Source organism: Callithrix jacchus, chromosome 20 (assembly GCF_049354715.1).
Source record: "Callithrix jacchus isolate 240 chromosome 20, calJac240_pri, whole genome shotgun sequence".
Classification (NCBI taxonomy): Eukaryota; Metazoa; Chordata; class Mammalia; order Primates; family Cebidae; genus Callithrix; species Callithrix jacchus.
In genome coordinates, this window is record NC_133521.1 from 32,822,455 (window position 1) to 32,847,780 (window position 25,326).

General features: G+C 44.8%; 1 protein-coding gene and 1 pseudogene across 12 annotated transcripts; both read right to left on the reverse strand.

The window, feature by feature from the left end:
• Positions 1 to 758: 758 nt before the first annotated feature.
• TMEM170A (transmembrane protein 170A) lies at positions 759 to 24,884 on the reverse strand. Of its 12 annotated transcripts, none has more exons than XR_013530182.1 (5): positions 24,566 to 24,811; positions 23,917 to 24,056; positions 12,111 to 12,212; positions 8,401 to 8,617; positions 759 to 3,045 (listed from the first exon to the last, which is right to left on the reverse strand). XR_013530182.1 is itself a non-coding variant. In XM_078357782.1 (4 exons), the coding sequence occupies exons 3-4, from the start codon at positions 12,208 to 12,210 to the stop codon at positions 2,915 to 2,917; spliced, it is 300 nt and encodes a 99-aa protein (XP_078213908.1). In that variant the 5' UTR covers positions 12,211 to 12,212; positions 23,917 to 24,056; positions 24,673 to 24,884; the 3' UTR covers positions 759 to 2,914. The 12 variants fall into 12 exon arrangements, 9 of the variants coding, with proteins under 9 accessions (XP_078213908.1, XP_008984474.1, XP_008984473.1 ...); XR_013530181.1 differs by having other exon boundaries at positions 12,042 to 12,212; XM_078357782.1 differs by lacking the exon at positions 8,401 to 8,617 and having other exon boundaries at positions 12,042 to 12,212; positions 24,673 to 24,884.
• On the reverse strand, positions 6,286 to 8,512 carry LOC144580608 (caprin-1 pseudogene; annotated as a pseudogene).
• Positions 24,885 to 25,326: the final 442 nt, after the last annotated feature.

Genomic DNA, 25,326 nt, shown 5'->3' on the forward strand with positions numbered 1-25,326 from the left:
CGCCATTGCACTCCAGCCTGGGTAACAAAAAGCGAAACTCCATCTCAAAAAAAAAAAAAATATATATATATATATATATATATATATATATATATATATATCTCCAAAGAATGTTTTCGGTGAGAACTCATTCAACAGGCATTCTTCAGTAAGAGACATTCTTCAATAGAGATGATGGAAATCATTTCCCATAATAAACGATACAAATTCCCCAAATTTCTCAAACTGAGGGGATACTTCTGAAAATCACAGCTTTTAAACTAAAAACTAGAATTTTTTACAATCTGCTTGGAAGAAAAGATTTGAGCTTCTTGTTGGAGAATTTTTAAGAGTATGTGGCTGAATTACAACTCTACATATAAGTTTCTGCTGAGTATATGTCACTATAATTTTGGTATGTCAATTATCAAAATTAATAATATTGAGACAGGGTCTTGCCTTGTTACCTAAGCTGGGAGTTCAGCGGCGCTATCATGGCTCACAGCAGCCTGAACCTCCCAGGAACAAGTGATCCTTCTACTTTAGCCTCCTAAGTAGCAGGGACCACATCCAGCTATTTTTTTGTTTTGTTTTATTTTTCAGAAGAGATGAAGTATTGCTATGTTGTCCAGGCCAGTCTTGAACTCTTGGGCTCAAGAAATTCTCCCAAATCGATCTCCCAAAGTGCTGAGATTACAGGTGTGAGCCACTGTGCCCAGTCATAAGTGGTCTAATTACTCAAAAGAAAATGTCCAATTTTTGTGATCTCTTTGTAATTCTTTTCTATGAATTTCCCTGGCAAACTGGTCCTCCTGACTTTTTCCTTTTTTTTTTTTTCCTCAAATTGGGCAGACTCCAGAATCACAGTACATTCAGAGACTCTCCTCCTGGCTATTTTTAAACAGAAGCCAGAGTGCATATTGCTTTAAATGGAATAGATATGTTCATGTACATATGACCTCATGAGCTGTTAGCCTTAATCTCACAATGAAAACTTTCCTTTAAAGATGTCAGATTTAGGCCGGGCGCTGTGGCTCACCCCTGTAATCCCAGCATTTTGGGAGGTCGAGGCGGGTGGGTCACAAGGTCAAGAGATCGAGACCATCCTAGTCAACATGATGAAACCCCGTCTCTACTAAAAGTATAAAAAATTAGCTGGGCATGGTGGTGCGTGCCTGTAATCCCAGCTACTCAGGAGGCTGAGGCAGGAGAATTGCCTGAATCCACGAGGCGGAGGTTGTGGTGAGCCGAGATCACGCCATTACACTCTAGCCTGGGTAACAAGAGCGAAACTCCGTCTCAAAAAAAAAAAAGTCAGATTTAATTACCAGAAACTATCCTGAAGACAGATAACAATCACTACCACCACACGGATTATATTCAAGAGAAAACAGTTTAGGTGGTAGGGATCATATTAGATACTTAATTTCTGCGAATCTTTCCCTTTCAGAAAGTCACAGTTTTCAGGCCTTTTAATGAAAAAGAAAGTTAGGCAGTAAAATAAAAATCAAAATAGCTAAAATTGGCTGGGCAGTGGCTCAACTGAGGTCAGGAGTTTGAGACCAGCCTGGCCAATATGGCGAAAGCCCGTCTTTACTAAATACAAAAATTAGCTGGGCATGGCAGCAGGCGCCTGTACTCCCAGCTACTTAGGAGGCTGAGGCAGGAGAATCACTTGAATCTGGGAGGTGGAGGTTGTAGTGAGCCAAGATTGTGCCACTGCACTCCAGTCTGGGCAACAGAGTGAGACTCCGTCTCAAAAAAATAATAAAATAAAATAGCTAAAAATTAAATTAAAGAAACTATTGATATTGAACTCTCTTTAAAGATATACATTCTTTTGAATAAAAATCTAAAGGGGAGAGTGGGTGCATATCTGAAATTAAACTTCAGGCACTTTCTGGGACTTGATACCCAATACTGTAGAAGTAGGCTGAAGAGTCACCCATAGGCAAACACATTAAGCTAAAAAATCAATAACCACTGAGTCTAGTTTCAGATGCACTTCTACAGTGTCTCAAGGGTCATTAGTAAACAAAAGTTACTAAGAAAAACTACAACAGAATGTTTAAAGAATCTTACCTGTGCCTCAATGCCCAAACCAATCTGGCTTAAAATTTCCAACTCAAGCCATTTAATAGGGTATGTGTGTTTCCAATTAAATGAAATAAAATCAAGAGAATTAAAAGTGATAGGGAAAGGCAGTACAGAAAATCTTCTTAAAAAGTCTAAATTAGCTAGCTTATTTAAACAAAACATACAAAATAACAAATTCACATCTTAAAATATCTTAATCGGAAGTCAAGATAGTTGTCCAGAAAATGTCACATCAGTCATTGTTACCCACTTTGTACTTAGTGGAACCACAGCCACTACTTGAGTTATATTTAAATTTTTTTTCCTGTTTTATTTCATCAAATTTGTTTTCAAAGCTATACTCAACCAAAACCTATTTGGCATTTATTGTCACTAAGATGCAGCAAAGAAAAGAGTTTACCAAATATTAATCAAGACTAGATAAACTAAGATTTTAATACAACATACTCTGCTCATTTGAAATAAACCAGCCTCTTCCATAGTCTTCCAAAATATGCAACATCTCACAGAATACTGTAAATTTCAGTGCAAGGGATACCACCCCAGAGACACGGTTGACTTGACTTGGGTAAAGATACATGTGAAAACTGCTTAAATTAAGTATCTACAAAAAAGAAAGCCAGAAGACTTGTTATGTTTTGGTTAAGAACGATGGGAGTCCACAAGTCTTAAATTCCAGGAACTTCAAACTGAAGAAAAGGCTAAGATGCTGTCCTTCACATTCCCGTTCATCCAAGTTGCTTCATTTGAAGAACCAAGAAAATTCTACACTCCCTAATGTATTCTTTTGGAGGATTCCATAAAGTTTAGGTTCAACATCTCAGCATAAGGATGTATGCTATAGAGTAGCTAAAATCCGTAAAAAGGAGACCACCACGACGCAAAACGTCTGTCCAGTGCCAAAAGTGAGGGCTTCAAATGGTATCATTTCCTTCCCTGCTGCTCGGTAAACTCCAGCAATAGCTGCACCTGATTTAAAATGCAAGGGTGTTAAACAAAAACAAAAAAATAAGGTTAACAAACTCATGAAAATACAACACTTAAAATACTACTCTAAGTAGAATGTTCCAGATTTTTATGTTGAAATTTAACTGTCAGAGAAATGTTAGGTTTTTCCTATTCTTTCTGTGGACCGGTCTAGGCCTTGAGTATTCATTACGAGGCTTGCGATCACTTTCAGATGCTGACTCCTTAAAACCAAGAATCTCCTAGATTTACTGAATACAATAATCTGGAAGAAATAATCAAAATCACAAAGATAGCAATTCCCACAACCAGATTATGAACTCAAAAGTAACTGTTTATTCCCCTACCAGTAATAGGGACCTAATACATTTTTGCAACAAATGAAAAAGAATCTTTTGAGTTAGACTAAGCAAAAAATGTTTCAGGCCACAGGGAATCGCCGCTCCACCTCCTATTATACTCAGAGTTCCCTTCAAGAAGTGGATGGAGGCTGGGTGTGGTGGCCCACACCTGTAATCCCAGCAGTTTGGAAGGCCGAGGCAGGCAGATCACAAGGCCAGGGGAATTGAGACCATCCTGGACAACATGGTGACACTCCATCTCTACTAAAAATACAAAAATTAGCTGGGCATGGTGGTGCGTGCCTTTAATCTCAGCTACTTGGGAAACTAAGGCAGGAGAATCACTTGAACCAGGGAGCTGGAGGTTGCAGTGAGCTCAGAATGCCCCACTGTACTCCAGCCTGGTGACAGAGTGAGACTCCATTTCCAAAAAAAAAAGAAAGAAAGAAATGGATGGAGGAAGGGGTAGAGGGGTGAGAAAGGAGGAGAGGAGGACCCTAAGCCATAAAGTGGGTATTAATTCAAAGGGCATGAGGGAGAGATACTCAGGGATTCCTGTTTCATAGTCATTGATTGTTTTTATTATGTTAGTCACTATAACTTCTTGCAAATCGAGAAAACAAAACAAAAACCCCTGTATCTATGCAGATACCCATCTGAGTTACTATAGGAGTTCAGCATTGTACCAACAAAGTCAACATTTCATTTGTTTGAAAAGAATAGATCCAGCCGGGCACGGTGGCTCAGGCCTGTAATCCCAGTACTTTGGGAGGCTGAGGTGGGTGGGTCACCTGAGCTCAGGAGTTTGAAACCAGCCTGGGCAACATGGTGAAATCCCATTGCTACTAAAAATACAAAACATTAGCCGGGCATGGTGGCATAACCTATAATCCCAACTAGGCAGGAGAGTGAGGCAGGGGAGTTGCTTGAACCCAGGAGGCAGAGGTTGCTGTGAGTCGAGATCACAACGATGCACTCAAGCCTGGGCAACAGAGTGAGACCCTATCTCAAAAAAACAAAAAAAGAAAACAACAAAAAAGGATCCAGCCAGGCATGGTGGCTCAAGCCTGTAATCCCAGCATTTTGGAAGGCTGAGGCAGGAAGATCCCTTGAGCCCAGGAGTTGGAGATCAGCCTGGACAACATGGCAAAACCTTGTCTCTACAAAAAATACAAAAATTATCTGGGTGTGGTGGCATGTGCCTGTAATCCTAGTTACCTGGGTGGCTAAGGTAGCGGAATACTTGATCTTGGGAGGTGGAGGCTGCAGTGAACTATGACTATGTCACTGCACTCCAGCCAGGGTGACAGAGCAAGACCCTGTCTCAAATAAACAATAAAAATTAAAAAAATAATAGATCCAGACTTCCCAGATTACTCTCCCCAACAAGATGCCCCAAACAAAATTCTCCTTGGTCATAGTGTATGCATTCACTCAAATTTTTATCTGTAGAACACTTCTGTGTTTTATAAGGTATGGTCCCTATTCTCAGGCTACTTGGAATCCAGCTGGGGACCCAAGACAGAAACAGATTTGCAATAATGCAAAGTCATACACAGTGTCTCAATCACATGTTTACAATTATTATTATTATTTTTGAGACAGTGTCTCACTCTTTCGCCCAGGTTAGAATGTGGTGGCATGATCACAGGTCCCTGCAGTCTCAACCTCCTGGGCTCCATTGATCCTCCTGAGCAGCTGGGAACTACAGGCACACGCCAACCACCATGCCTGGTTATTTTTCATTCAACAAGTATTTATTGAGTGCCTACTAAGTGCCAGGCACTGTCATCAGGCATTGGGAATAGATACAGCAGTGAAGACAGACAAGGTACCTGCTCTCATGGAGCTTACATTCTAATGTACACTCTAGCTTACATTTCAGTAGTAAGTAACATCATACTATGAAAATTAATAAAAGAACCAGAATGAAAACAAACCTTATTACCTAAACTATTAAAAAGAAACTATATAACATTCAAAATTGTATAATCACTTTTAACAGATAAAATCACGTTGTACGTGCTGTTAAAACAGATTTTTAGCTATCAGTTAACTTTCTTCAAATATGCTACAAGGTGGGAAAGAAGAACATAACCCACATTCACATGCAAATATCCTTTGATACTTCTAGTCAAGTCAGTAATTCCCAAGTGATCCATTAATTAATTTTTAGAAAAATGTACCTTTTTCCTGGCCAGTTTCTACTAGCATTCAAATCAAAGTACTTTGCAATTCCTCCTTAACACACATTTTACACATGCTATGGCCAATAAATACAGGAAACCTATTTGATGTTTAACCTCCCTCAAATCAGAGAACCATTTAGAATTTCAGACTACGAGATGCTAACTCTAATTGTTAAATAGGTTAACTTCCTGTCAAAATGGGAAGTAGTTTTCTAATAGCAAAAGAAAAACAAAAACTCTTCAAACCTATAATTTTTTTAAGTATAGTTCGATAAGTTAGGAATGTGGGAGTTTTGTTTAAAAGTCAGACTTGATATTTATATCACTAATAGAAGTCCAAAAGACACTGCAAATTCCATTACTTCTATCACTTCTAAATGGTTCTCTAAATGTTAACTATGGCTTATCTGGCCATTAAAGGGTGTCTGGCCCTAAAATATAATAGGCATGTTTCAAAAAATGAAGAGGAATAATCAATTTATATAAATGTTCAATCTCATTCCAAAAATGTCTTACAAAAATGTTTCGGTAAGTACTTCCTAAAAACATTTAGCAGGTTTGAGGACCTCAAAAATAATTTTCAGTTAGAAAAACACTTTTTCTGAGGAAGAGAATATGTTCTAGTTTTCAAGAAAACTGATATAGTAACAGGGAAAGTCATTCAAAAATTAAAATTTGGGTCTAAGATTAAGTTTTAGGAACAAAGCATTTCATTTAATCCCTAGCAACAAGTCTGGAAAAGATACATGTATTCCTAACACGCATACTATGAACAGCTCTTCCAAGGCCAGAACAGAAGCTCCACTTAGGACCTAGGATCACCACCACAAAATAATACCTCATGGGGCTCCCCATAGTCTGCTCTGCCCAGAGCCTCGCTTGAAATTCTGCTGATATCCATCCCATTGATAGCCAGAGTAATCCCAGGGAGCACTGAACTGAGACTCTGTATAACCAGTCTTTGGAGTGTTAGAGAATGAAGGGCAGTAACCATCATCTCCTCCTCTAAATCCATTGGCAGGGCCCTGGTATCCATTCATCAAGCCTCTAGCACCACAGGAACCTCCACGAGACGCACCACAGCTATTGTATAGGGCTGACTACTAGGTGGAAATCCAGTGTTCTGCTGAGGAGGCTGCTGGTGGTTACCAGTCATTTGATGGGACTGGTCTGGGGAAACATGGTAAGTGCCCACCACTGTTTGAAGCTGTTCTTGGTGAAGCTGTTTGTTCTACTTGGTGAGACTGACTAGAAAAGCTCTGGTTATAACTGGCCTGGTACTGAGTTTGCTGTATTAAAGTTTCTGGTTCATTAACTGGAGGAACTGGGGCATTCATACTGAACACCGTTTGCATGGATTGGAATGGAGCTGCATTTACATTGATTCCACCACTACATAAAGGTTTGCTTGTCCCAGCCTGAAGTACTTGGGGCTGAGAAGCATCAGGAAGGGATCATAATGCTGTAATCCGGTCTGTATTTAAAGAGATTGTTGCCTGAATCTGATCAATTGGTTCCTTCTGTGGTCGTGGCTCTGTAGCAGGAGAAGGCTGGTACAGGCGTTGAGATGCCGTATACCCCTCACTTGTGGATGACACCAGAGGAACCCGTGTAGCTTCTGGTTGTACAGGAACTTGATAGGCTGAGCAAGTCTAGATTCAGAATGAAGTGGAGGGCAAACCAGCTGGGGCATGCCCATGTTTTGTGCTGGACTCACAGGCTGTGCAGATACAATGGCAGGATCAAGTGTCTGGTTTTCAAAATCCAGCACTGAATCCTGTACGAAATTATAGGGACCCTGCATTTGTGCCATAAGGTCCTGTACTCGCTGTCTTCTCAGAAGGGGATCTGCTTGAGCCACAGGAGTCAAAGAGTGGGGTTGTGGTACTGAAGGGGATGAAGCCTGAGGCTGCTGCTGGAATGAATCTACCACCTCAACTGTTTCAACTGCCCACTCATCTACCTGCTCCTTTTCGCCACTGGTGAACTGTGTTTCTGCCATGAACTGTCTATTTACATACTCTGCTGACTCAACTTCATTTTGCTCAGTGTAGTCTTCCACTGGCTCAGGTTCAGCTTCAGCTACCTGGTCTTCAATTGTAGGTGCTGAGGCTGCCTCTTCTTCCTCACACAACCCATTCTGGTGGTTGTGGGTGCTGTCAAAGTAGTTTCATTGAAAAACACACTCGACAATGTCTTTTAGAACTTTACAGGTGATTCCACATACAGATTTTTCCTTCCCTTCCAGCAGGACCCACAGGTGAATGGAGGCATGTTCACACTGTTCATTCAACCTCAAGCTCACGTCCCGTTCAGGGTCTACTAACCTACAGAATTCATCCAACAATGACAATTCCTCTTCGGACAATATAGGCACTCCATTTGAACCTTGTTTCAGGTCAGTTCGCACTTCGTAGTCTCCCAATTCGTCCAAAACATACTGTAACTCAAGTACAGTTTTTAAACGTTTCCGTTCAGCTTCTTCTCTCATAAGCTGCTCCCGAGGTGCTGTCTTCTTTATTGTTTTCTGAATATCTTGACTTAGTGCCATGAAACTCCTCTGTAATTCTTTTGCAAACTCCAAATTATTTGTGACTTCCTGGTACTTAGAAACGGCATTCAGGCCGGGCGCGGTGGCTCACGCCTGTAATCCCACCGCTTTGGGAGGCTGAGGCAGGTGAATCCCTTGAGGCCAGGAGTTCGAGACTTAGCCTGGCCAACATGGTGAAACCCTGTCTCTATTAAAAAAAAAAAAGAAAGGGCATCCACCCGACCTTGATTAAGCCTTTCCCCTTTGTTCATTCGTTCCTGGTAATCATCAAGCTTACCCTTTTTCTTCTCTAGGTTCCGAAGTTACTTGTCGATCACCCCGAGGATCTGCTTCATAGCCTCGGTCTGCACAGAGCTGGCGCCAGTTGCAGGGTGCTGAGAAGCCGGCATGGCGGCCCCAGCTCCCGTGGCCACCTCACTCCCAGAGGAACCTGACGGTGGCGGCGGTCCGGAAGAATTGCTGCCGCTCCTGCTGTGGCTGGTAGCCGAGGGCATCTTCAGATCGCAAGGAGAGAGAAGAAAAAAACGGGAGGACGGACAAGAGCGGCGAGTCAGGAGACGGACGGGACAATATGCGGGACAAAACGTGCAGCGGGCCTGGCTATTTTATTTATGTATTTATTGTACAGACAAGGTCTCACTATGTCACCCAGGCTGGTTTTGAACTCCTGGACTTAAGCGATCCTCCCAACCTGGCCTACCAAAGTGCTGGGATTGCAGGAACAAGCACCATGCCTGGCACATTTCATAAATATGATATGAAGGTATATGAACACATTTTAAAGAAAAGAAAGAACAATATTAACCCAAAGTTGGCTGCCTTGAACATTTAGTGATTTTAAATGTCCACCTCTACTGGCAATGCATACATTTTGTTACAAACATCTAAAAGGCATGTTTCACTGGGCCCCTTCAAAATTTAGGGACACAGAGTGGGCTGGGTAGAAAGAAACTTAAGGAATTCAAACTGGGCCCTAAAGTGGGATTAGGATAATGAAGCAAAGAAAGGAAAAGGTATAATCCAAGGAAGTGGCAAATGGGAAGGGAACAGACTATTCATAGAGCCTTAAAGACAGAAATGAACACAACATTTACTGCACCATTACTATGTGTCAGGTATCACGTTTTAGTACTTCATCTACACATTAGCTCAAGCATGAAAGGGTATGAGGTGGGCAGTATTATCTCTATTTTACTAAGGAACTAACTAAGATGCCCTATGAGGCAGTCATCCTGGGGCAGAGGGTCTCTGAAGCAGCAGTAGGTGAGGCGGTTGGAACACAGAGACACTAGGCCACTTTCTCTCAAAAAAAAAAAAAAAAAGAGCTCAAGGTTTCAATTCACAGTGAAAAAAATTTACAAATCAATAGGAATATTACATTTGTACATTATATGTTTATATATATAACCCAAAAAAAATATACACACTGAGATGGAAACGGTGGCTATTACTTAGGGATGGAAAAATTGAGGATTTTACATTTTAATTACTCATAATTTTAGTTCATATAAACTACACATTTATATTTATAAATGAGCTTTAAAATGATTTAAACTGACTGTTCTCATTTCTGTAACTGTGTCTTATCACAAAAGCAAAAGCCGTAACGAAACAAACGCCCCCGAAACAGGCCTGAAAATAAATTATAACATCACATTACTCCAGTTCTTATTCAGAAAGTCCTAAAGGGAAAAAAAATAACCAGAGCAATAATTAGGTCCTTTTCTTTTTTTGAGACAGGGTCTTACTCTATTGTCCAGGCTGGAGTGCTGTGGTGGGACCATGACTCACTGCAGCCCAGCCCCGACCTCCTGGCTCCAGCAATCCTCCCATGTAGCTGGAACCACAACACTCAGATAATTTTTTTTTAAAATTTATTTATTTAAAAAAATTTTTGAGACAGAGGTTTGCCCTTGTTGCTCAGGCTGGAGTGCAATCATGGCTCTCCACAACCTCTGCTTCCTGGGTTCAAGCGATTCTCCTGCCTCAGCCTCCCAAGTGGCTGGGGTTACAGCCATGTGCCACCATAGTCGGCTAATTTTTTTTTTTTTTTTTAAGACAGGGTTTCACCATGTTGTTCAGGCTGGTCTTGAACTCCCGACCTCAAGTGATCCACTCGCCTTGGCCTCCAAAGAGCTTGGATTACAGGTGTGAGCCACCACGCCCAGTCTAATTTTGTTTTTTTAATAAAGACGGGGATGGCCAAGCACAGTGGCTCACACTTGTAATCCCAGCACTTTGGGAGGCTGAGGCGGGCAGATCACGAGGTCAGGAGTTCAAGACCAACCTGACCAACATGGAGAAACTCTGTCTCTACTAAAAATACAAAAATTAGCCAGTTGTGGTAGCACACGCCTGTAATCCCAGCTACTCAGGAGGCTGAGGCAAGAGAATTGCTTGACTCCAGGAGGAGGAGGTTGCAGTGAACCGAGATCGTGCCATTGCACTCCAGCCTCGGCAACAGAGCAAGACCACCCCCTCCAAAAAAAATAGGGACGGCATTTCTCCATGTGAGCCAGGCTGGTCTCAAACTCCCGATCTCATGGTCTATCTGCCTCAGCCTCCCAAATGCTGGGATAACAGATGTGAGCCACTGCGCCTGGCCAATTTTTAATTTTTATTTTGTAGAGGTGGGGCCTTGCTATGTTGTTAAGGCTAGTCTCAAACTCCTGGGCTCCAGCAAGCCTCCCACCTCAGTCTCCCAAAGTGCTGGGATTACAGTCATGAGCCATTACACCTGGCAAAGAATTCTTGTCATAAGAATTTGTCTTCTATCTTTACAGCAACCACACCCACATGAGTGGAAGTAATTCATCAACCATCTTGCAGCACCAACCCTCAAGTGACGATAGCTGATCAAAAAGGTATTTTCCCTTTGCTGGTGGCGAGTCTCACAAGATGTATCTCCCAAAGCTTAACATGACCTCCTTGAAGCCACTGAGATGAAATCTGACCCAGGAAGTCAAAGAGGTTAGCCAAGTAACAGGGCACTGGGGGTAGGAAAAAAAAACACACACACACATTAAACAACTGGGGCCAGGTGCAGTGGCTCACGCCTGTAATTCCAGGATTTTGGGAGGCCAAGGTGGGCAAATCGCTTGAGCTCAGGAGTTCGAGACCTGGCAACATGACAAAACCCTATCTCTACAAAAAATACAAAAAAAATTAGCCGGGCATGGCCAGGTGCGGTGGCTCATGCCTGTAATCCCAGCACTTTGGGAGGCCAAGGTGGGCGGATCATGAGGTCAAGAGATCGAGACCATCCTGACCATGGTGAAACCCCGTCTCTACTAAAAATACAAAAATTAGCTGGGTGTGGTGGCACACGCCTGTGGTCCCAGCTACTTGGGAGGCTGAGGTGGAAGAATCACTTGAACCCAGGCGGAGGTTGCAGTGAGCCGAGATTGTGCCACTGCACTCCAGCCTGGTGACAGAGTAAGACTCCGTCACAAAAAAAAAAAAAAAAAAATTAGCTGGGCATACTGGCATGCATCTGTAGTCCAGCTACTTGGGAGGCTGAGGTGGAAGAATCACTTGAACCCAGGCGGAGGTTGCAGTGAGCCAAGACTGTGCCACTGCACTCCAGCCTGGTGACAGAGTAAGACTCCGTCACAAAAAAAAAAAAAAAAAAAATTAGCTGGGCATACTGGCATGCATCTGTAGTCCAGCTACTTGGGAGGCTGATGTAGGAGGACTGCTGGAGCCCAAGAGGCCGAGGCTGCAGTGAGCCAAGATTGGCTGCACTCCAGCCTTGGTGACATAGGGAAACCCTGTCTCAAATAAATAATTAATTAATAAAGGACTTGGGGTTAAAAGCCACTCTTCCTTTCATCCTACTCAGGTATGTTTCTAAAATAGGTCCTGAAATTGACTAGTCATATTAAACATTTTTGACTGGTATTTTAATGTCTAACATACTTGTCAAGATTCCAGCAGTAATTGGTCCCACGATGCCCATCAACAGGATGCTTACAGACATGAACCTACCATATTTGTGATGTCTGAGGGTGAAGAGGGCCAGTAATCCAGCGGGGACATGAAAGAAGAGAGAAGACACCAGTGCCCACAGGAACACACCATACCACATCTCTGTGAGGGAAGACGAAGAAAGGTGGTGAGTCACTGCCTTTCCCATGACAATCACTGCAGAGGGTACTCATCAGAACCAGGGATTTCATTTTCAACACCATTTCTTTTTTCCTTTTTTTTTGAATAATTGTTATTTTTAAAGACAGGGTCTCACTCTGTCACCCAGGCTGCAGTGAAGTGGCACCATCATGGTTCACTGCAGCCTCGACCTTGTAGGCCTGAGTGTTCTTCCACCTCAGCCTCTGGAGTAGCTGGGACCACAGGTGTGTGCTACCATGCCTGGCTAAATTTTTTTTCTTTTTTTCTTTAGAGATGGCGGGGGAGTGTCTCGTCATGATCCCAGACTGGTCTTGAACTCCTCGGCTCAAACCATCCGCCCACCGCAGCCTCCCAAAGGGCAGGGATTACAGGCACTGCACCCCACCTTCAGCACCATTTAGTTGCAAAGTAGGGTTCATCAGTCAAATATTCAAGTATTGATGGTTTTAGAGGGCTCAACAAACTACTGCCCCACAGGCCACCACCCGCTTTTACATAGACTTACCTGAACCCATTCATACTACTTATATATATATACCCTTATCTGAAACCATTTACAAGAGTTTTGTACCCACTCACTTATTCAACCCATGCCCTTTCTTTTTTTTGTTTTTTTGTTTTTTTTTTTCAAAAGACAGGGTTTCACCATCTTGGCCAGGCTGGTCTGGAACTCCTGACCTGGTGATCCACCCGCCTCAGCCTCCCAAAGTGCTGGGATTACAGGCATGAGCCACCATGCCCAGCTGCCCTTTCATTTAAGTATTGTTTATGGTTGCTTTCCAGCTTCAAGGGCAAAGCCGATAACAGTGACACAGACCACATGGCCCATAAAACCTAAAATATTTACTATCTGGCCCCTCACAGAAAAAGCTGACCAACCCTGTACCCTCAAATTGAAAAAAAAAAAAAGTTCAAAATTGACCTAAATAACGTCCCCCACCATGGCTGGGCACGATGGCTCACAATTACAATCCCGACACTTTGGGTGGCCAAGGTGGACAGGTCACTTGAGCCCAGGAGTTCAAGACTAGCTTGGGCAATACAGTAAAACCCCACCACTACAAAAAACACAAAAATTAGTCGGGTGTGGCTATCGCACACATGTAGTCCCAGCTATTCCAGACACTGAGGTGGGAGGATTGCTTGAACCTGGGAGGCAGAGGCTGCAGTGAACTGAGATCACGCTACTGCACTCCTGCCAGGGCAACAAAGTGAGAGTCTCAAACCCCGCCCCCCGCCCACAAAAGCAAAAAGCCCAAACCAACAAAAATAATTCCCCCATAAGAGGCACAACCCCAAGTACCAATTGGTAGGGTCGACATTCCAGAAGTAATTGTTAACTGTGCAAGCAATGCCTGCTGGATCTTTCTTGACCTTTTGCTCACTCACTCTTCTAAAATGGAAAGCTATACAATTATATTCATTCCACAATCACTTCAAAGACAATGCAGTAAACATCAATCCATCACATCCTATTAGGATTTCAAAGCTCTTTAGGATATGAAATAAATACAAAAAAAATAGAAATGTTTGAAGACAAATGGCAGGGAAACAACCGTACAGGTTAGGAGAGCTGGCCTCCTACAGAGCTCTAATCACTCTTAAGGTGTCTGTCATTCAGGCAACATTAGGGTATACATAATCAACAACTATGTATGAAAAACTATCCACGAGGCACCCTGGAAAATATAAAGGAAACAAAACCATCTACCTGGAATGTGGTGACTTTACAATTTGTTAAATGGCCCATGTAGCATTTCGGCCCCTCCCCCACTCTTAGAATCCTCAGGCTAGCTCTCCAGCTACCCTTAGGTAGGGATCGGGGGTGACACATTAGATAAAACCCACTGCCCATCCTTGGCTAGAGGCAAGTAGGTAGCAAGTGATTTTTGAGATCAGTGAAGAGCTTAGCTCAGCAGGGTTTCTTGACTACCGCCCTCCACCGCTCTATTGATATTTGGACCAGATGACTTTTCATTGTGGGGGCTGCACTGTGCCACTGTAGGATATGGAGAGGCACCTCCCGCCAGCAGTACTCTCTTCCCAGTCTTATCAACTAAAAATATTTCCAGACATTGTCAAATGTCCCTGGGGGTGGGAGGTGCAAAACTACCCTGATTAAAAACCATGGGCTTTACCAAAGTGCAGAGGCTTTATAAGAGCAGTAACAGTTAAAGCTATAAAGACAGATGAGGTACACCTTATGGGGAGTTTGACAGCAGACTAAGTGTTAGGGATAAGCTGCCTTAGAAAACCCCCTCTGTGCTAACTGGCCCCTTCCCCCAACTCTGATTGCCTCTGCAGCTGCATTCCTGAACTCTTACCTAGGCCCCATATCAAGGCTGCCAGACCTGCTACAATCAAGCAAAGCCTCATTACAGTCATCCGCGCAGCTCGGAGAAGGTCAAGGAAAACAAATTTTTGTTATCCATACCTATAAATTCCTGTAAAATCCTATTTTTTAAACTGCCACCAGAAGAGTCACAGGATGATATATTATAAATCTGTCACAAGTCAACAAACCATCTCTGTGCCTGTTACAAGCTGGTAAGATCACCTCAGTCCTGAAGCTCCCTTACGGCCCTCTCACCCCATATAAACCCCTCACTTTGTAAGCCTGGGGCTGCCTCCTCTGACAGTTACAGAGCAGCCACGCAGGCTACTAAAACTTGCTTGCCAGACTTTGGGTCTATTCTTCTTTCTCTCGGCTGACCTCACATTAAGGACTTAACCAAAGATCTGAGAGTGCCAGTGTAGGTTTTTAGCAGTAAAGAGCTGTCACGGCATTAGTCCACAGGGCCCCCTGACACTCCTAGCTGGCATACAAACTGGAAAACCACCTATCTGCAGGGTAATTTGAAGTCAAACGTGCACAGCCTTTGCTGCAACGATTTTACTTCCAGGAATACACCCTACAGAAAAGCACAGATAGGCAAGGACAGAGGTAACAAGAGAGTCTCAAGAGCATTGTCTATAACAGCAAAAACTAGAAGTCAACCACATAGCTGTCACTGTAGGACTTGGAAAACACATTCTGTGCATCTGCCTAATAGAATACTACACAGCCCATTAAAATACGCAAGATGTATATATATTGAAGGTGCAAGATGCCCAAGCCACATTGTGAAGTAACAAAAGCAAGCTGCCTGTAGAATAACAAACACAATAAACATACATATGGAAACGCTTCTGTGTACCGAATGTTTATTTAATAAATATTTATTAGATAGGCCAGGTGCAGTGGCTCACACCTGTAAACCCGGCACTTGAAGTCAGGAGTTTGAGACCAGCCTGGCGAACATGGTGAAACACCGACTCTCCTAAAAATACAAATTAAAAAATTAGCCGGGTGTGGTGGCAAACGCCTGTAATTCCGGTTATTCAGAAGGCTGAAGCATGAGAATTGCTTGAACCCGGGAGGCAGAGGTTGCAATGAGCCCAGGGCAACACAGTGAGACTGTCTAAAAAAATAAAAATAAAAAGAGAAAAGAAAAACCAAAGCTTTTGTTTTCACAAGAACTGCTCAGGAAGAATGAGCCTATTGGATGAACAATTTAAAAGAGACAGTTGGGGCATCAATCAGCTTGAGGGGATTAGTGAGGGGGAGGAGGGGAGGGCCAGAAGCTTTACTGGAAGCTGTGTTTGCACTGTAAGCACACTGTTAGTATGTGTGTGTTTTTTCCCCCAGATCAATGAAAACCACAATTTTATGAAGGTATTTTTATTCCCTTTACACAGGCTTCTTAATCTTGGGAAGCTGGATTTAAGGGGCCATTGGAGATGAGGGGTGGAGCCAAATCCCCTTAAGCCACCCTTGGCCATGGTCACAGATGACTGCTCAAATTCTTTGCTCATTTGTAGTTAATGAAGCTTCTATTCAGAGCATATTCTGAATACTTCTAGTGAAAGTGCTCAGGTCTTGTTCTGGATAAATGGTTCTCGGTGAAAACATCAAGGATGCCCCAATTAGGTCTCAACGCTTATTAAAAATAGCAAATGAGGCCGAGCACAGTGGGTCACATCTGTAATCCCAGCACTGTGGGAGGCCTAGGCGGGTGGATCATCTGAGGTTAGGAGTTCCAAGACCAGTCAGGCCAACATGGCGAAACCCCATCTCTACCAAAAATACAAAAATTAGCCAGGCTGGGTGGCGCATGCCTGTAATCCCAGCTACTCAGGAGGCTGAGGAAGGAGCCTTCCTCCACCAATGAAAAAAGCTACCTTTAGTCAATCAGAAATTGAGGGCAGGAGTCTCAGTCCTTGGGGTTTCAGGCTTCCACCTCTTCCACAACAAATCCATATCCTCCTGCAGCTTCTTTTGTGGCTGCCATTATGCTGGGAGCTACTCCTGCCTTCCACTGCCCAGAGATTCGCCCTCGATGGCCAGCAGCAGTTCTAGAGGGAGCTCTACCTCCAGAGGGAGCAGCATCTGCATCTGGATATTGCTCTGGCCTAACAAATGTACACCTGCCAGAGCTCTGGTACCCACAAATCCTTTCTGCCTGAGCAGGTACTGTGGCCCTGGCTCAGTCAGAACAGCCCGGCCTCCCAGCTGAGGCCCCCTATCTACCACCCACCGCCAGCTCATCCCCAACCCACAGCACAGGACCATGCTTCTCTTCCAAAGCAGAAAGACCATCTTCTACCCCAGAGTCCTCACCTGCCACTCCCAAATCAATCTGACCCTCTGACCACACAAACACCTAGTCTGCAGAAAGTTCTATGATGGCACCAGGAATTCACTGACCCAAAGGGGACAAATGCGATGCAAACCTGCTTCCAAGAATTCAGAACAATCTTCACCTGGCAGCTGTCTGCCCCAACTGACCTGAGACCAGCCGTGGGACCCTGCTATCCAGGGCTTCTGCTGGAGCTGCCAAAGTTTTAGGGGTAGGCTGTGCTTTCTGCACTGCTGGAGCTTGGCTTCCTACTAGCTGCCCCAGAACCACTGAGGCCTTAAGCCGGGGGCAAAGCCTTAATCTGCCAGAAATACGCTAAGCTGGTAACTTCCAGGAAAGCAGGTTGGAACACAGGTGCGCCATCCGACTGCTAAGGGCTGAATAATGTACCCTTACTATTCCTATGTTAAACCCAACTTCACAGTCCTGTTGGGTTTAACATAGGAATAGTAAGGGTACATTACTTATAGTAATAGTAAGGGAAGTAATAATAGCAATAATAGTAAGAGAAGTATCAAGAGATTGAGAAGAGATTCTCATGTGATGACATGGTGAGAAGGCGGCCATCTGCAAGTCAGGAAGAGGGTCTTCACCAGAACCCAACCACCCTGGCACCCTAATCTCATGCTTCCAGCCTCCAGAACTAGGATACATTGTCTGTTTTTAAAGACAGCTAGTCTGTGATATTTTGTTATGGCGGCCCATGCTGAGATAAAAATGTCACCCACCCCCATTTCCCTAGAAGCACAGTCCCTGTCCCAGGAGGCCTGCGAAGCCACCAATCCACATCTCAGTTTTCCAAAAAGCTTTCAAGGCCAATTTGTAAACAGCGCCTGGCATACACAGCAGGCCAGCATTCTGAGAAGGGGAGGCATGCCGCACCCCTACAACCCTGAGCCACGTTCACGAGCTCCTTCACCATGTATTTCATATAGCATCGCTAAAGTCACTTCAAGTAAGAAAGAAAGAGGTTTTATTAGAGATGAGTAGAGGAGTACGCTCATATATAAACCACTTTCACATGGATGAGGTTATTACAGGGCTCTAAACAGCAAAAGCAAACGTGGATCTAAATTGCTTTTTAAAAAACTAAGTGATTTCCCTTTAATCTACTGCACCTTAATTGCCATCTACTTAGTAGCTATTTATCGATAGTCATACAGTACTTTTCATTTCACTGGCTCAAAACTCTCTCAGAAATCTTTGTCTACATATCTTACAGTATTCTTTGTTCTAACGTACTGCTTTAAAGCAAGTACATTACTTCAGCTTTGTCTACTTCGGCAGCTAAAGACACATCATCTCCCTATGGTGAAGTACAAATCAGGTAATTAATCTGTAATACAATATGAAACGGGAAAATTAGATTAAGCATTGTGGTAGAATGGGCTCCCAAAGGTGTTTGCATCCCTATCTTCAAAACCTGTGAATAGATTACCTGTGAATAGGGTCTTGCAAAAGGGGACTGTCTTGGGTTTTCCAGTTAGGCCTAATGTAATCACGAGTCTTTCTAAGAGGGAGGTAGGAGATCGGGGTCAGAAAGATTCGAAGATGTCATGCTGCTGGCTTTGAACAAGAGGCGGCGGCCAGGCATCAAGGAATGTAGGTGGCCTCTAGAAGCTGGAAAAGGCAAGGAAAGAAATTCTTCCTAGAGCCTCCAGAAGGAACACAGCCCAGCTACACCTCAGTTTTAGCCCAGACACCCAATTCGGACTTCTGACTTCCGTAACTGTAAGACAATAAAATCTGTATGACTTTAAGTTGCTAAATTTGTGGAGTTAATTACAGCAGCAATAGCAGAGTCATAAAAACACTAAGAGGTTAATATATTGACCTCATTCTCTATGCTGACACATCAGTGAAAAAAAAAAAAAAACTAAGATCCCTACCCTAAAAGATATTTGAGGATTTGCTTGAGGATGTATTTTTAGACAGACATATCTTTAAGGTACATATTCAGAGAGATATTGCACTGAAAGAGAACAGACACAGAGAGCAGAATCCTCTAGTGGATTCTGTATTAACACAAGGGTCTATAATGGCCGGCTCCCTGGCCTCTAACCTCCACAGCCAAGTCACTTGACTCCCAACCAAGGCCTCAAGACCAACCTGGCCCCAAACCGCAGCAATGGAAAGAACCTGAGCTGAGAGGGCAGCATGATGCTCAGCACGCAGCCCTCCTTCCAGCTGGCCCCACTCTAATCTTGTGTTCCAGCCGAACAACTGGGTCAGCAAGGTCACTTTCTCTTCTGCAGTTCTAAGTAGACCACATGAGTCCTCCTGGGGGTTGAGAGTCTTATGTAGTCTTGGCAGGGCGAGGTGGCTCATGCCTGTAATCCCAGCACTTTAGGAGGCCAAGGTGGGTAGATCACCTGAGGTCAGGAGTTCGAGACCGGCCTGGACAACGTGGTGAAACCCTGACGACTAAATGTACAAAAATTAGCCAGGAGTGATGTCACTTGCCTGTAATCCCAGCTACTCGGGATGCTGAGGCAGGAGAATCGCCTGAACCCAAGAGGCAGAGGTTGCCGTGTGCCAAAACTGCACCACTGCACACCAGCCTGGGCGACAGAGCAAGACTCCATCTAAAAAAAAAAAAACAGTTTTCTGTAGTCCTGCAACTCTATGCTGAAGCTGGGCTGCCTTGATACTAATCGCCCATTAGCCTGCAGCCCTGCACGCTGTCCACTGGGAGACTCCTCTCTTACCAAAGCTCACCTCCCTGCCTGAAGGTCCAACTGTCTCCTCCACTTCTCCCTAACAAGATGACATGCCCACTGAAATACCAACTGTAATCGACCACCTCTCTCTGGATACTGCCTTCCTGCTCCTCCTTGATTTTTGGAGGTGCCCCTGGCCTGCCTCACCCCAGTGGTCTCTGGGTCCTAGCCTGACCAGACCTTCTCTGACCTGATGGGGCCTTCCATTTAGTCTCCATGCACAGCTGGTAGGTTTCTTCAAAGTTTCTTCTTTGTACAAAGACGGTTTATTCTCAGGATGATGTAAATATTCTCAAATTAATTGTGGTAATGGTTGTCTAACTCTGTAAATATACTAAAAACCACTGGATTGCATACTTAAGTCAGAATCATCCCACCTCTGCTCAAAACCCCCCAGCAGAGTGCTCCAGGATCCGCCCTCCTCTCCTCTCTGCTTTGCCCACGTAGTCCCTCCAGGCACCCCAACCTGCTCAGTGTTTCCTCTGCAGGCTCTTGCTCCAGGCCCTTTGAATCTGCTGCTCCCTGGCCTAGAACACTTGCTCTTCCCACAATAGCTGTTGGCTCATTCCTCACTTCCTTCAGATTTTGACTCCAATGTCATCACCATTGAGGGCTTCCCCATCACCTTACAGCAAACAGCATCCCACTCCTACACCACGAAGGCCCTGCCAATTCCCAGGCCCCTCACCACCAGCTGTTTGGTTTGTTGTCTCTCTCTTCCCATTGGAATGAAAGTTCCATGTGGGAAGGGGCTTTGTTATGTTAACTAACAAAGTCTTGACTTGGTGCCTAGAAAACAACAGGCACACAATCAACACTGAGCAAATATTTTTTGAGTGAATGAAGAAATGACTGGTCCAAGTATGACCAGTCTTGATTTCAACAAGGACAATACAAAAACATTACTGGGTTTCTAATTATCACAAGATCTAATTTGACACTGATTTAGTGAAATGAAATCTGTATCTTCAGAAGATGAATGTCATTCCTGATACAAGATGTCAGTTTCTTAGTTTTGAGATTTGTTAAAAATGACAATAAAGGAAATTTTTTTAACCTGCATTTGCAGTTTAGTCATTTATTTATGTTTATTTATTTATTTTGAGACAGAGTCTCGCTCTGTGGCCCTGGTGGGTGTGCAGTGGCACAATGCTGGCTCACTGCAACCTCCCACACTTGGGTTCAAGCGATTCTCCTGCCTCAGCCTCCCTAGTACCTGGAATTATAGGCATGCACCACCACGGCCCGCAATTTTTTATATTTTTAGTAGAGATGGGGTTTCACCACGTTGGCCAGGCTGGTCTCGAACTCCTGACTTCAGGTGATCCACCCATTTCAGCCACCCCAAGTGGTGGGATTACAGGTGTGAGCCACTGCAAACGTCGTTCAGATGTCTACCTAACACTCCTTAGGTAAATGGCTAAACTCCAAATACAGGTAAAAAATAAAAAATTGGCTGGGCGCGGTGGCTCACGCCTGTAATCCCAGCACTTTGCAAGGCTGAGGCAGGCGGATCACCTGAGGTTGGGAGTTCAAGACCAGCCTAACCAACATGGAGAAACCCCAACTCTACTAAAAACACAGAATTAGCTAGGCATGGTGTTGCATGCCTGTAACCCCAGCTACTTGGAAGTCTGAGGCAGGAGAATCGCTTGAACCCGGAAGGTGAAGGTTGCAATGAGCGGAGATTGTGCCATTGCACTCCAGCCTGGGTAACAGGAGTGAGACTCTGTCTCAAAAAAAGAAAAGAGAAAAAAAATCAATTCAGTGCTTCCTGGTATACATAAATATGTCAGAATACTTCACAACGATTCTGCCATAATGAGTTAGCATAAACTGCAAGTAACCTTTTCTGTGGGACCAAAATACAAATATACCAGATTCAGGACAATGAATGCAATTTCTGTTCAACGGACTTTGGTGTCTCAAATAGGACATAACTTCATGCAATTATTATGCCCATCATTCCTGCTAAAGATGAGACACAGCAGGGAGGTTCTGTGTTTACTGACAGATTCTGACCTAGTTGGGGTGAAGGGCTAGGCCTCACATCTGCTCATACCCGCAGACCAGAGCCTGCACTTGGCTAAATGTATACTTCCTGAATAAACAATCTCTGGTAATCAATATCCCAAGTTACATATCCATAACGATAACCATAAACTCAAGTACATATTGAAGTTTAAGATTTTCAGAAAAAAACTCTGAAGGTAAAACAATTCGCATGGCTACAAATTATTTACTGTGACGTATTAAACCTATCTCAAATCCACTTATCTCAATCTTTGCTTAAAGAACTAAAAGCCAGAAAGACTCAACAGACTATTCAGTTCCTACTATGACCCTACCTATGACGTTTAATTAAGAGAGGATGCAGGTACCCTTACAGTAGAGAGTTCTGACAGACAACATCTTCACCAAATGAGAAAACTCAGTAATATCAATGAAGACACAAACTGACATTCAATGACTCTTTGGTGTTTTTTTTAGATGGAGTCTCACTCTGTCACCCAGGCTGGAGTACAGTGGCACAATCTTGGCTCACCGCAACCTCTGACTCCTGGGTTCAAGAGATTATCGTGCCTCAGCATCCCGAGTAGCTGGGATTACAGGGCACACACCACTATGCCTAATTTTTGTATTTTTAGTAGAGACAAGGTTTTGCCATGTTGGCCAGGCTGATCTTGAACTCCTTACCTCAGGTGATCCGCCTGCCTCAGTCTCCCAAAGTGCTGGGATTACAGGTGTGAGTCAACTTGCTGGGCTGACATTCAATGTCTCTTGATGTGATGTACTGGTAAGTGCACATCACCTAGGTAGATAGCGTTCTGACCAAAAATGTTTAATCTAAATTGAATCATGAAGAAAATCTAATGAACCTAGATTGTAAAACAGTCTATAAAATAATTCACATGAACTCTTCCAAAATGTCCATCTTCAGAAATTCAAACAAGGAAGGAACTGTTTTAGTTAAATGAAACTAAAGAGACTGAACAACTTAATGCAATGTGTGAACCTTAGATCATGGAATTAAAAAAAATATATTCCACATAAAAATGTCCACATAAAGTATGTGGACAATTGGGGAAATTTAAACAAGGTCCATACATTAGATAACAATATTCTATCACGTTAAATTTCTTGGATATTACATGGTTTTGTGGTTATTAAAGAAATTTTTTTTTTTTTTTGAGACAGAGTTTTTTGCTCTTGTTACCCAGGCTGGAGTGCAATGGCGCAATCTCGGCTCACCGCAACCTCTGCCTCCTAGGTTCAGGCAATTCTCCTGCCTCAGCCTCCCGTAGCTGGGATTACAGGCACGTGCCACCATGCCCAGCTAATTTTTTGTATTTTTAGTAGAGACGGGGTTTCATGATCTCTTGACCTCATGATCCACCTGCCTCGGCCTCCCAAAGTGCTGGGATTACAGGCGTGAGCCACCGCACCTGGCCTAGTAAAGAAAATATTTTTTAGACGATATATGATAAGATATCAGGCATCAAGTGTTATATGATTTCTGCAACTTTGTACTGAATGACTCCAGAGTTGAAAAGGGATATATAACACATATCTAAGTATAATATATATATATATGATACATGTGATATATATATATATATATATACACACACACTTATACACATGTATATATATACAGAGAGAGAGAGAGATAGCGCGTGCGCGCGCGAGCCAAAGAATCAAAATATAACCAAATCTAAGTAAAGGGCACATGGGTACTTGTCCTGTTCGCTCAATTTTTTGGCAGGCTTACAATTTTTCAGGAAAAGGGAAAAATTAAGGCAACAAAAACAGATTAATCTGGTCCCCGTAGCGCCTCCAGATTGAACGAACATTTCATTTTTCACACAGGGTCCCCAGAATACCATCAATTTTTTGATATCACTGTCAAAAGCGATCCTAGCATCTTCTGAAATAAAGTGAGCTCCCAGATTCTCTTTTCAGGCATTACCACAAGCTAACATCTGCATCTGACCCCAACCTGCCTACCTTACCAGCTACTTCACAGTCCCCACCAGGAAAAACCCTGGGCACATAATCACGCTGCAAGTCCCAGGTGTCCGCTGAACGGCGCCTGGCAGTCGCTGCTCAGGGGATGAGAAATCACAGGTGCCTTGTTTGGGACTAGAGTCTGGAGTCCCGTCTTCCTTCCCTCGGCTCTGCTCCCCCGTTGTTTACGAAGATCTCAGTCCCCTCTGCGGGAAGCCCCACCTCCCCTTCCAGGGCCACGGGCCCCAGTCTTCTTGCCTTTCAAGGTCAACACAAATAACTGCGCCTCCCCTCAAAGCCTTTCTCCGTCTTCCCAGGTGAAGTCCTCGCTCCTCCCTCCAGCTCTCCGAGCACGGGCAGTTCTTCCTGGCACTGGAACTCTGAGCAACCAGCTCATGCTGCAGGGGGCAGAAGAGTTCAAAGGAAGCTGGGCCAAAGATCTTGATGGCTTAGTGGGAACAAGGCAACAGGTGGCACCAGGTCTCGGAAGGAGATTCCTGGAAAGCCGAACGGGTCTCGGGGAGGATAGATTTAGCCCGAGGCGCCTGCGATTGAAGAGAGGCCAGGCTGCAGATCTCGGGCAAGGAGAGGGCGAGCTCTGAACCCTCAGCCGTCCGGACCGCCCCGAGGCCCCTCGAAGGAGGTGGGTGCCTTGGGGCAACCCAGCCGGGGCGGGGACCACTGCCTCCTGGGCTCGTGGGGTGCAGGTCTGAACCCGGTGTGCTCGGAAGCTCCAAAGGCCAAGACCCGCTGGATGGCGGCCGAGTGACCTCCAGCCCCGGGCCCACCTGCGGCCGCTCCCCGAACCCCACGGCCAGCGGGGCTCGGGGGCCAGGGTGGAAGTGACGGGGAAAGGGGGCTCCGGGAGAGCAGCAGGACACCCCCTTTCCAGGAGGACAGCACCCACCCCGCCAATCGGCGGCGCACAGGGGAGCCCGCCCATACTCCGGACGCCCACAGCCCCGCCGAAGCCGCGGCGGGGCGCGTAGTGCGCAGGCGCGGGGCGGGCCGTACCTGGGAAGGAGCAGAGGGAAGTGGAGTTGGGGCACAGGGTCCCGTTGCCCACCCGCGGCACAAGCTTTAGACTCAGGATCTGCTGCAGGAGCCCGGCCGACCCGCCGCTCCCCTCGGGCTCCATCTCGTCGCCATTCACCACAGAGAGATGAGGGACGAACGCCCAAACTGCAGCAGCAGCCAGTCCTCCTCACCCTGGCCGCCTCAGCGTCACCTCCAGCCCGGCCCCCTTCCCCTAATCCCAACGGCGCTGCCAAGTGACCGTTTCCTCTTCCAATCACAAGGCGCCGCAGCGCGCGGGGGTAGGGCCAGGATTGTTCCCGCCCCCGACGTTGCGCACGGCTCGCAGCGACCCAGCCCCATGGACGCGCCCCCTCCTGAAAGGCACGCTCTAGGACCGCGCGCTCTGCTCTGCCCTTCTCTGCGGCGCCCCCCTGTGAGAAAGTAGGGAATTGCTTGCGCCGCGCAAGACCCGAGCTAGATCTGGAAAAGTACAATGATGGAACGGATATGTAAATTTCTACTTATGACTGGATTCCAGCATTTATAAAACCTTCATGAACAGAACAAGAGCATTCTCTATTCAAAGCTGGTAGTATAGACCGGGCGAGGTGGCTCACGCCTGTAATCCCAGCACTTTGGGCGGCCGAGGCA

What these genes read in the sequence shown, in the direction of transcription:
- TMEM170A (XM_078357781.1), bottom strand. Translation starts at nt 24,796, where the DNA reads ATGGAGCCCGAGGGGAGCGGCGGGTCGGCCGGGCTCCTGCAGCAGATC. An exon ending in ATTTGTGTTGACCTTGAAAG is followed by an intron (nt 12,213 to 23,916) that starts GCAAGAAGACTG and finishes CTTCCCTCACAG; the next exon opens with AGATGTGGTATGGTGTGTTC. An exon ending in CCTCAGACATCACAAATATG is followed by an intron (nt 3,046 to 12,110) that starts GTAGGTTCATGT and finishes ATTTTAAATCAG; the next exon opens with GTGCAGCTATTGCTGGAGTT.